Genomic DNA, 12,496 nt, shown 5'->3' with positions numbered 1-12,496 from the left:
CCAAGATTCTATCCCCTGGCCCTTGACTTCTTAATAGTGACAAGGTCCAGGCTATGTGAGTTTAGTAATGACAAAGGAAACACTTCCCAGACTGAATATGATGAAAGCCTAAAACATTGAGAAGTTGTGAGACCACATTCAAGCCCATCAATGTGTGGTTGGTGACCCTGTCCAGGTGGGCTGGGCCCAGTGCTTGAAATCAGCCACAGTGACTCATCCTTCACGGCCCTGGACAGCAGTCTCTGGACCTGAGCATGCAGTAAGGCCTCCAACAGTCTTTTAGCAGGGCAAACAGTTCTCAAACTAATATCACCATAGCCCCCATAGTAGATATAGGATCCCAAACAGACAGAAATGTAGACTTGAGCCTCAGTGGCCTTCTACCATCCCCTCTTAGCCAGTGTGATACTTTACCCAGTAAGGGTGAGGCATGTCTGGGTGAGTTTGTTACACCAGGGTGTAGGAAAGGCCAGGACTCCCTTGAGCATCTCCAGAGGCCAGAAAAATCGTATTTTGTTATTGTGTTTCTTAAAAGCTGTTCTTCAACCTACCCTTGCCTCCCTAGGTCACTAAATGTCAGCTCTGTGTCAAAATGCAACATGAAGTGGGTTCATCTGCCAACTTATCTTTCAGGGCAGGCCCTTGGGTTCCATAAAAACCACAGAGTGAAGACCATGCCCTCCAGTGGGCCGATTCCTTCACCAACAGTTAAACCTGAACTATGATGAATGGCACTGGCTGGAAAATCACCAGATTCTTCTAGAGAGCCAGCCTGGGGTGAAGCATGGCAGGTGCTAGGTCTTGTTATGGCAAAAGTCTGGCTTTGCTGGGAGCAAATTACCCTTCTGTGGTTTGTTTCACCTTGGAGCCCCTCATAATTAGTCTAATATCAGGCATACACAAGGTGTTTTGATGATGTTTATAAACCCCACCTCTGCTGACAAAATGCTTCAGTGACTTCCCACTGACTCTGGGATGAAATCCAGACTCCTAAGGATTGCCCACAAGGCCATTCAGCAACTGGCCCTGCCCACCTTTTCAATGTCTTCCTCTGAACTCTGCTATACTCCCTTCTTAGATTTCTCTGCCTTCCTTTCCCAGCTCCTGTTCATCTGGCTCCTATTTGTGCTTTAAGACTTGGCCCAGACAACACCTCCTCTAGGAAGTCTTCCCTGACTATTTCTTTCCTACCTCCTAGGTAGGTTATAGCTCCTGTGTATGCCTATCTCAAAGCATTTAATGTAAAGTGCCTTTTCCTGACACTTCTGGGTCACCTGATACCAAAGTTTTTTGAGAGCAAGAACTGTACCTTTTGCCTTTAATCTAATAAAGTGCCTAAAAAAAAATAGGAGATCTATAAACACTTGCTAAATGAGTGAATGACTTTTGGCATACGAATGGAAATGGTTCTGGAATCCACACAATAGACTACTATAGTTCTGATTTGCAGTAAAGGTCAGTCTCTAACTTTAGGTCAGTGTGGCTGGTATAAAATTTGGGCAAGATGTTAGAACTGATTGTGAAAGACTGGTTTTCTAGAATTTGGAGAAGGAAGCAAAGATCACTAGAGGCCAATATGGATTCAAAAAAAATCAGGTCAGATGAACCTTTTCCTCAGGAAATATAGCACATGAGGTGTACCTGGATTTCAGCAGGATATCTAGAAAGGTTCCTCATAATGTCCTTGGACATCAATGGAGATGTACATCATCAGAGATGGACATCAATGTCCAATGAAGAGCATAGTCTGGGTGACAGTACAATGGATGGGCTACTGGCCACGGAAAGACTGTGCCCAGAGAGTGTGGTCAGCCTGAAGGGGACCCTGAGGGAGTAGCACAGGGCTTGGGGCCAGTCCTGGCATACACTGTTAGTAATGACTTGAATGAGGATACCAAGGGCAGGCTGACATGAACCTGGGAGGGAGAGAGAGTATGCTGGCTAATAAAAATCCAGATTTTTAAAAAGATTTCAAGAAGTTCAGAGTGGACCAAACTGAATAAGAACAAAGCAAGTAATATGGCAGCAGCAGAATGCCTGAAGGCAATGTGTGGGCTTCAGGTGACCATTAGCCTAATGAGTCATCCATGAAGCAGCTGCCAATATCTAGCACACTCATGGGCATGAATCAAAGCAGAAACACAGACAAGTATGCTTTCCACTGGACAGATGATCTTGAATTTAGAGGGGACCGACCAGGATGGGAGGGCTGCTCATATAAAGTGGTTGAAGGTTTAGTCTGAAGAAGAGAAGCCTGGGCTCGGGTCCTCTGCCCAGGGGCACCCAGGTGAGGGAGGAGCACAGCGCCTGCTCCCTTTTCCAGCTCACGCGCCCTGGCTTGGGCAGCGCCCATCTGGAGAAAGGGGTAAGGATTTGTAACCCACCACCCAGAGGGGCACCCGTTAGGGTTTGTGCTACCAGAACAGTTCCTTCATTGTAATTTTACCGAGGCTTCACACATGCTAGCAATAGTTAATTGCTAATTAAGTTTCTCTGACTGACCTGCCTTTAGATATCTAAAGGCTTGTTGGGAGGGGTCAGAACCATGATCTGTGGTGTCGCAGGGACAGAACTAGGATCCATGATGGAGGTGGTTGGGAGGCCAAAGCCACCTCAGTAGGAGCTGCTGGAAACAAGAGCTGCCAGGAATGGCCGGGGAGGGCGGGTGGGTTTGGAAGAGAGTGAGTTCCCTGTCATTGCAGATGATCTGGAAGAAACTAGACGTCCACCAGGCATAGTGTCCTACTGTCCTCTTATTCCAAGACACTGGCAGGCAGATGCCAACCTCTTCAGTGTGCCTTGGGTTTCAGTTATACCTGATAGGGGTTTGCCCTAATACCCGCATTTCTTTCCTAGACAATCCCATCTGCAATGTTGGAGTAGAGTATATACAGAGGGGTTGAGCAGATCTTGAGCCACAAAATTTTTGTTCATTTTTATTGTGGTAAAATATACATCCCATAACATTTGCCATTGAAACCATTTTTTTTAAGTAATCTCCACACTCAAGGTAGGGCTCAAACTCTTGACCCCGAGATTAAGAGTCACATGCTCTACCAACTGAGCCAGCCAGGCACCACCATTTAACCAATTTTTAAGTGTAAAGTTCAGTGGCATTAAGTACATTCACACTGTTGTACAATCAATCTCTAGAACTCTTTTCATCTTGCACAACTGAAACTCTTGTTCCCACTAATCACCAGCTCCCCATTCCCCCTCCCCCCAGCTCCTAACAACCACCATTCTACTTTCTGTCTCTGTGAATTTGACTACTGTGGGTACTTCACAGAAGTGCAATCATGCAGCGTTTATGCTTTTGTGACCGGCTTTTTTCACTGAGCATAAGATCTTTAAGCTTCATCCATGATAAGCACGTGTCAGAATTTCCTCCTTTTTTTTAAGGAGAACCATAAAATTTTTTGCTTCAGGCCTGTTTCTAAGCATGTCCCACCGTCATCACCTGTGTACCTCTGGTGGAGAACCTCTGAGCTGCAGGGACCAAAAGGAACCACTTCACCCCCTCATCAGAATACACAGGACCACATTTGGGTATAATTGAAAGCTTAAATGAAATAAAGTGTAAAATCATCAAGCTCTGAGGAAAAATGTGTCCCCAACCAAGCTAGTGAATTCTCTACCTCGTCGTTAAAAACTGAGGGATTTATTATAAAATTATGGGGAATATTTGAAGAGCTTAGAAAAATATAACTTTGAGGGAGAGATTGTTTTAAAAAATTAAGCATGTTTTGCTAACTCAGGTTTTTAAAAAATGGTTGAATTTCAAAGGCAACTGGATTCATATCTACCTTATATCCTATCTACCTGTTCTTATATCTACCTTATATCATATCTACCTGTTCTTATGCTTCATCTGTTAATGATCCTGAAAGCTCTGCTATGGCCAAATATCCACACACACTCTCTCATTCTGCCTTTTCAGCAATGTTTAGAAATAGTCAAGTCAACAGTTGAAAGCTCCAAGGACTGTGTGTATGTGTATTGTACATATTAAATACATACTATTGTTAAATACATATTACATAGTGTAACCATGGATTCCAATATATATACACACACAAAAATCATTGAAACTGGTTTCCTTTGTGGAGGGATAACTGGGGATGGTAGAGTGAAGGAGAGGTGGAAATGTTACCTTTCTGATAGTTTTTTTTTTTAATTGTACATTTAAAAACTGTTTTCTAGGTAGTGGAATTATGGGCTATTTTAGTTTCTCTCTTCTAAATTTTCTGTATTAAAAAACCAACACAGGGAGTGCCTGGGAGGCGTAGTCAGTTAAGCATCCAGCTCTTGATTTCTGCTCAGGTCATGATCTCAGGGTCGTGAGACAGAGTCCCGAGTCAGGCTCTGTACTGGGCATGGAGGCTGCTTGGGATTCTCTCTGTCCCTCTCCACCTGCTCCCCCTGCCTCACTTGAACACGTGGGCATGCATGCACACATGCGCTCTCTTTTCCTCTCTCGAAAAATTTTTTAAAAATAAAAAAATAAAAAATCAACATAGGAAATGTTGCTAAAAACAACTTATTCATCAACAAACGCCAAGGTTACTTTAAAAAACTGGACAAATCTGAAATTAGCCAACAAGCATTTCTAATTTCTCTCCCATAATTTATTAGAAATCAATCTTTTTCCAAAATTAAAATGACAGCAAGTAACTACTACTCTGAGTTAAGCCTCAGAATTCATATCTTCATTCTAAGGGAGTAAGGGAAGCATTAGGAATAGTGTTAAAGGGAAAGTCTTCCTTGTTTGGGTTTCTGTTACAAAAAAACATACTCTAAAATGACTAACCTTCAATACATACCTCTAGTCCACCATCCTGGTAATTTTCCATTAATCTCTGTATAAATTTTTCAACAATTTGTGGTCTGCTAACGGAGAAGTTTTCTTTCATGACATGGTGCTTCCAAAGGTCTAGGGGGGAGAAACACACCAATGGTAGTATCATGAAACATTGAACAACAATTAATGGCTACTCTCTGAGACATAACACTGGGCACAAGAAGCTGTTATTTCCAAATACACAAAAACTAATGGGTGAGGCAGCGGGAAGGGGGGGGTGGTTGAGGTCACAGAATCCTCCAGAACATAGGAATAAGGAAAATCTCTAACAAGATTCCTAATAAAAAGATTTGGAAAAGTACTTCTGAAGCCCAGTGAACACTATTCTGTTATTACAATTAAAAATCCTGAATTAAATGTTATTGTTGATCCAACATGATATCTATTTTCATTAAGTCCCTACATACAACTAAACAATTATTTTGGCCTAACAAAACTAACAGAAATAAATGAAGAGCTATTATATTTACAGTCGTAGACTAGAAATGTCCAGAGCTGACAGACTATGGATTGAAGTGGCAACACGCTGACTTATGAGATGAGGCATATACACAGTTATTCAGAGTAGTATTGTTTAGGACAGCAGTAGCTTGCAAGCAACACATAAACTGGGGTTCATCCTTCCAATGGAATAGTATGCAGCTATAAAAAAGAGAGAAACGTCTCCATGTATCGATATGGAAAGAACCATAGTTTGTTACATGGAAAATGCCAGGTGAGGAATAGTGAATATAAAGATATTCTTATCTTTTATAAGAAAGATATGATAAATATAATAAAGGAAGGGCTATCCCCTCAAGCCTATTTAAGATTATCACTCCAGAAATAAAGCATTCTCCAATATCACTTCTCCCCCCTTTCCTGGGTCATTCACAATAGCACACGTTATTTCTCCCACCTCATAAAAATCCTTCTCTTGACCCCACTTCCCCTGTCAGCTATGGTTTCATTTCTTTGCTCCCCCCGCCTTTTTTTTTTTTTTGCAAAACTCTCAGAAAGAAAGACCTATCTTTACTGTCTGTGACTTCTCTCAAAATCTTTCGTAAGGCTACTGACCCAGCTTTCACTTCCACCGCTTCCTGAAACTGATTTTGTATTAAGTACCAGTGACCCCAACATGACTAAAAACATATGTTTTACTCGACTCTCAGAAGCATGTCACATAATTTGTCATATTCCTCGTGCTTGAGAAACTTTCATCACTAGACGTTGTGATACCACTCTGTCCTCCTTTTCTTCTTCCTCACTGTTTGTTCCCTCTAGGTCCCTTTTGCTGGTTGTCCTTTTCCCCTCCCCACCCCCAGCTCTTAACATTAGAGTGTCCAGACTCAGCCCTTGGTTCACCTCCTTTTTTTTTCTATCCACACTCATTCCCTTGGCTATCTCATTTAGCCCCATGGCTAAATATCATCCGTATGCTGACAACCTTCAAATTCAGATCCAATAGTCACCTGGCATCTCTTCTTGGACGTCTAAAAGGCATTTTAAATGTCATTTGGGCATAAATAAATTCTTGATCTTCCCTCTCTAACTTGCCATCTAAGCTGATGGCAATTCTATTTTCCCGATTTCTCAAGTCAAAAATCATGGAGTTATCATGGACTATTCTCTTTCTCCCACACCCAGTACACAATCCATTAGTGGTTACTTCAATAATATGCCCTGAATCTGACCACTTAATAGTTCCACTGTTCCCAGCCTTGTTTGAACCACCATCTCCCTGTGCTCAGATTATTGCAGTAGCCTCCAAAGCAGCCTCTCCCTTCCTCCACCCTTTTTCCTTTACAGTCCATTCTCAACAGAGCAGCCAGAGATATTCCATTACAATATGTCAGATCAGGGGCACCTGGGTGGCTCAATGGGTTAAGCATCCAACTCTTGATGTTGGCCCAGGTCATAATCTCGGGGTTGTGAGATCAAGCCCCGAATTGGGCTCCAAGTTCAGCAGGGAGTCTGCTTGAGATTCTCTCTCTCTCCCTTCCCTCTGCCCTTCTCCCCCTTAAATGAATAAATACATCTTTAAAAATAAGATAAAACATGTCAGACCATGTCACTCAAAATATGGGACAGGCACCTCATTGCATTCAGAGTAAACGCTATAAGTAGGCCCTGCGTGATCCTTTTTGCACTCTTCCTCTCTGGTTTCATTTCCTACTACTCTCACCCATTCTCTCCCTTCTAGCCACACTTGGGTCTTTCTGTTCTGTAAACATGGAAGTATGCTCTGCTTAGGTCCTCTGTGTGGGCTGTTCTTCTGGATGGGCTTTTCTTTTGTCTGTTTATCTGTCTGCCCAGATAACCACATAGCTAACTCCCTCATCACCTTCAAACTTTGCTCAATGTGTCACTTTCTCCATGAAGTCTATCCTGACTACCCTATTTAAAATTGCAGTGTGCCTCCTTCAAACCCCCACACCACCATACTTCTTACTCCATTATTTTCTTATTTCTTATGTTTATTGCTTATTATCTGCCTATCCCCTTCTAGATGAAAAACTCCACAAGAGTAAGGAGTTTTGCTCCATGAAAATAAGGATGTATCCCCCAAACATTGCCTAAAATAAAGTAGTCTAGCACATACTAGGTGCCCAGTAAGTGGATATTGGATGAAAGACAGAATTAACATATGCATAAAGAAGCACCGATAGTATATATTAAAAAAACTAATAAAAGTGGTTACATGGGGTGACAAAAGGAGGTCAGTGGTGGCAATGAGATCTCTACACACATATATTTTCCTATTGTTTTGAGTTTTGAACCGGGTGAATGTATTAGCTGTTAAAAAAGTCAAACTTAATATGACAGTGCTGGAGCTGTGGAAATATATCAACACTCCTTAACTTCCATATGGAAGAGCAAAAGCACATGTGTATGTTTAATTATGTTGGGTAGGGCCTACTTCCTTGTGCATGGTGCCAGGGGAGTCTGCAATTAAAGAGAAACCTATGGAGTCAGAGGTAGAAGCCAAGCCCTGCCCCACTCCCTTTTTTGTTGTGGGGGTGCTGGCCAGCAGCAAGAGTACACACAGAGCCACTCCCCGTCCCCAGCTGTTTTTAATTTCAGATGTGATTTCCTACTCATACTTTCATTTTTCTGACGGGAGGCGTGGTGCACACAAGAGGAAGCATCCAGCACAATCGTCTCAGAAATGTGGATAAGACAGAGCAGGAGCCCATGGTATTTCCAATTATCTTATTTATTGGGTGGTCCTGATTTTGAAAATGGGGTTCCAGAATTCTTCAACAATTGGCTATTTTCCATGATAAACATATAAATCTGACTTTGTTTTTCCTTTAGGATAATAGAGGTGAGTAGACATAACACCATTGTCCGAGCATAGTCGAAGTGGAAAATCCAAAGAGTTAATGTGCCTAGAAGTTCACAATTCTTAGGATGTTTAAGCCTTTTTATAAGTTTAAGCTTTGACAAAACAGAGCTCATGTATATTTCAGAGATTTTTCAGACAAGAAATTGGATTCTTTTTCCAGGGCACATTAGCTGGTCTCTGGCTCACAGAAAAGCCTGGCGAGGGACCACATGTGCCACACACTTCTGGTTTGGGGACCATCACCTGGCAAATGCCCACAGAGGTGGTTTTGGGGTTTAGCTCCAGGCTGAGCCAAAGGGGAAGTATTTTACCAAAGTGCTGGGAAACTTTCCCACCATGCTTCTTCCTCATGAGTTCAAGCTCAAACATGCAAGTACTTCTGTAGGCAGGAGTCAGGGGAAGCCAGGGAGAGTAGAATTCATCCAACAGAAGTAACTCCTGGCCAAGTGGAGTTGGTGGTCTCCAAAAGGGTCTCATTTTCCGTGTGTGTGTGTGGTCATGGCTTCTTTAGGATGAAGCAGTTTCTGACGGCAGAATGGAGGTGGGTAGGAGACAGCACACTGGAGGTTAAATTAGGGTGTTGTTCTTTCCTCTCATTCTATTCCCAGGTCCTCTGACTGCAGGAAAATTTGACTTCCTGGTGGCCAAACCACTTCCTGTCTCTCCCTCTATGAACACTCCCTCTACCCTCCAGTCAGCCTCCTCCCTCTAGGAAAGGCGTCTTGGTTTCATAGCATTTCACTTCTCTAACACAACCACTAGCGTCTGCCTAAATGGCTCCTGGGTCCTGAGCCAAGCAGAAGTGAAACTTGAAGGAATCCAACTGCCAACCAACATTCTCCTGACCACTTGGGGGTCCCCCAGAAGGTGGGTAGGTTGAAACCTTATTGCTTCAAGGATATGTATGTATGTATTTTGTACTCCTGTGTTTCTCAAACTGCTCCCCAGAACACTAGTCCCTTGAGTTGATGATAGATATTCTCAAGGGGAGAAAAGGGTTCTGTAATCAAATAAATTTAAAGAAGGTTTCAGTGGGTGGGGGGTTGGGGTAATTGGGTGATGGTCATTAAGGAGGGCATTTGATGTAATGAGTCCTGGGTGTTATATGCAACTGATGAATCACTAAACTCTACCCTGAACATAATAACACACTATATGTTAACTAACTTAAATTTAAATTAAAAAAATTTAAAAATAAAGAACATTTCATTCTCTCTCTTCTGGAGCTTTATAGTGCACACTATGATAGGCTCTGAGAAGTTCTGGAGCAAAGAAACCTTTTTAATATTATTTATAAGTTTCCCAAACTTGTTTTGGCAAAAAACAAACAAACAAAAGCTTCCCCCTGCTCCTCAACCCTTGCAAAACACAATAGAAATTCTTTCCTTGCAATCAGACTAAAGTGTTGGTTTGTTAATCAAAAGAAGTCTGTTAAACTGGACAATACTTAAAAAAAATGACCTGCAGTACCGTAAACATTTTATTTAACTTAAAAATACCCAAATATACAAATATTTGCCAGTTTTCTAACATAGAACTTAGGCCTTTTCTTTGTATGCACCCACTCATTGGAGTTCTGTACTATCTTTCTTCTAGAAACCATAACACATTGTGTGGTTTTGTAGTGTGTGGTTTATTGGTTTGCTTGTTTCTTTCTTTTTATGGAAAGAAAACTAAAAGACCATGAAATAATCCAAACGTATCATTTTTTTTTTTAGGGCAGTTTTAAGTTCAGAGAAAAATTGAGCAGATAGTACAGAGAGTTCCCACATATTCCCTGCCCCCTCAACCCCCAACGCACAGCCTCCCCAACTACCAACATCCTACACCAGTGTGGTACGTCTGTTACAACTGATGAGCATACACTGACATGTCATTATCACCCAAAGTCCATCGTTTACATTGAGGTTTACTCTTTTTTTTTTTTTTTAAGATTTTTTATTTATTTATGTGACAGAGAGACAGCCAGCGAGAGAGGGAACACAGCAGGGGAGTAGGAGAGGAAGAAGCCTTCCCAGCGGAAGAGCCTGATGTGGGACTCGATTCCAGAACGCCAGGATCACGCCCTGAGCCGAAGGCAGACGCTTAACGACTGCGCTACCCAGGCGCCCCTACATTGAGGTTTACTCTTGATGAGACTATGGGTTTGACGAATGTATAACTGGCATCTCTCCACTATTATATTATCATACAGAATAGTTTCACTGCCTTAAAAATCCTCTGTATTCTGCCTGTTCATCATTCTCTCCCCTCTAAACCCTTGGCAACCACTGATCTTTTTACTGTCTCCATAGTTCTGCCTTTTCTTGAAAGTCATATAGTTGGAAACATAAAATATGTAGTCTTTTCAGGTTGGCTTCTTTTGCTTTGGTAATATACATTTTTATCCATGTCTGTTCATGGTTTGATAGCTCATTTCTTTTTAGCATTAAATATTATTTCATTGACTGGATGTACCACAGTTTATCCACTTCAACTTTGTTTTTATAGAACAGATCTCTTTTCGTACTCCCATTTCATTGGTTTACATAATACTTAATTAAATTACTCAAACACAATGACGAGAAAAACTGGCACAAACAGGTTTGGAGCAAACAATGATCAATGATGCTAGGTAAACATAGTTAACCCAGAGACTGTAATTAGCGAGTATTTTGCCAGCTTGTGTTACCGAGGGAATGGAAAGCTTCAGATAGCCTGTGAGTCTGTTAGTGCGGGTGTTGGAGAGAACCGCTGCACTAACATGTTGAGAAACTGGTGTTCTAGGGCACACTGCTGGGAATGCGGGCCTTGACCATGCTCTCCTAAGTGTTTGGATTGTGCTTTACTCAAGCAAAACATTTTTGTCGACTCACTGTTAACATGTGTATATTTACGTATTTCTATCTACACTACTATCACGGGCTAATACTGTATAGCATGATATGCTTAGGGTGAAGCTCATCATCAATGAGAATGGATCTCAAACCACATTCCTAAGAGTTTTCTTGACCTTTTAAAATTTTTTGTCTGACTTCTTATCAGATGTGTTTATCTTTTTAACCTCACAATGTGGCTGACTATAAGCATGTACTGGGATTAGAAGTGTCTCCACTATTTCTTAGTGCTTGCTTGTGGATTGTCTCGAAATGGTCATTTCAGGACACCTCAGCGTGGGGTGTGACATGTGACCTCTTACATATGGATTTAATCTATTTAGAAGCTCTAATATTTCCTTCCTACACCCCTGGGACATAGGCACTCCACTTTGGAGATTGCTGACCTTATAAATGCTCAGAGAAATTGAGAAAATCAATTAAGAATGACTTCGGTGCCAAAATGTCAAGTATGGGGAACAGCAGTGCTTTTCTGAATCAGTGGAACCCAACTCTGTGCTAAGCCAAGCCCCAAGACTTAACAAGGATGTCTGGAGCAACTTTTTAAAGTTCTCAGGGGAGCACCAGTTCAGCTACAACAACCTAGCACCGGACCAGGTGTGGCTGCTGCATTTTCAGATGCTCTCTGATAAACTTGAAACTCATTCAGAAGTTATACAAGAAGATTAAGCTCCGAGACAAGGTGGGAAGGAGGGAAGAGACAGAGAAGTATTGGAGGGTTTGTTTCTGGCTGATAATAAATGTAGACACCAGAGTTGGCCGACAGGGAGAGAGAAGACCCTGAGGGAAGGACAAGAGCTTGGGATATCCCCTGGGTCTCAATACTCTCCATTCCCAACTCCCTCTGTAGAAACTCCTAGTGCCAAGCTAAACCTGACCACAAAAGGTGGTCTCTGCATGAAGAGGCGGCCCCTGTTGGAAGCCCCATCCACTATGGCGTCTTCTTGCTGCTGAGATGAACAGTAGGTGGGTGGCGATTCCAAGGTTTTGCCTTCTTTGAAGGTTCCCCAACCACAGAGGTCTTAGGAAGACTACACTGAAGAAAAGTCTATAGAAGTACCCCTGGCACACAGCAGGGACTCCATCACTTACCCTGGGGGAACTCACTACAGGAGGACACCCACATTGAGTCAGCCTAACAGACCCAAAACAAAACCAACAATAACAAAACACCCTCACTATTGGCATTAGTTTTAAAAGTTATGAGTATAGAATCTCAACAAGAGCTTAGAATTGGTCAGTACACTCTAACCAAAGTTTTGGTAATATCACCCTTACCACCATTAACAATAACTCTACCCCTCCCCTCTGCCTGCCTCCCACCAGCCCCTTACTGAAGGTTCTTTCCAAGCACAACTGACAGGCACCCTGCCCCAGGCAGCACACAGCAGAACCGCAAAGCAAAACTGCTTCTCCCTTCCCCCACCATCC

General features: G+C 42.3%; 1 protein-coding gene and 1 long non-coding RNA gene across 2 annotated transcripts in view; one reads left to right on the top strand and one right to left on the bottom strand.

Moving 5' to 3' along the window:
* The window catches only part of LOC123792892 (uncharacterized), a 138,910-nt gene that overhangs the window by 18,235 nt on the left and 108,179 nt on the right, over positions 1–12,496 (bottom strand). Inside the window, exon 36 of the mRNA XM_087865371.1 lies at positions 4,824–4,933. Within this exon, the coding sequence (XP_087721497.1) occupies positions 4,824–4,933 (110 nt within the window). The remainder of the gene's footprint in view (positions 1–4,823; positions 4,934–12,496) is intronic.
* LOC123792937 (uncharacterized) lies at positions 7,970–11,029 on the top strand. Its single transcript, XR_006779812.2, has 3 exons — positions 7,970–8,038; positions 8,798–9,056; positions 10,147–11,029. It is a non-coding gene; the product is annotated as an uncharacterized LOC123792937 (long non-coding RNA).

This window comes from Ursus americanus, chromosome 11 (assembly GCF_024610735.1).
Source record: "Ursus americanus isolate L20-20 chromosome 11, mUrsAme1.1.p, whole genome shotgun sequence".
NCBI classification, from domain to species: Eukaryota; Metazoa; Chordata; class Mammalia; order Carnivora; family Ursidae; genus Ursus; species Ursus americanus.
The sequence above is the reverse complement of the archived record's forward strand: the minus strand, read 5'-3'. Positions and strand labels throughout refer to the sequence as shown.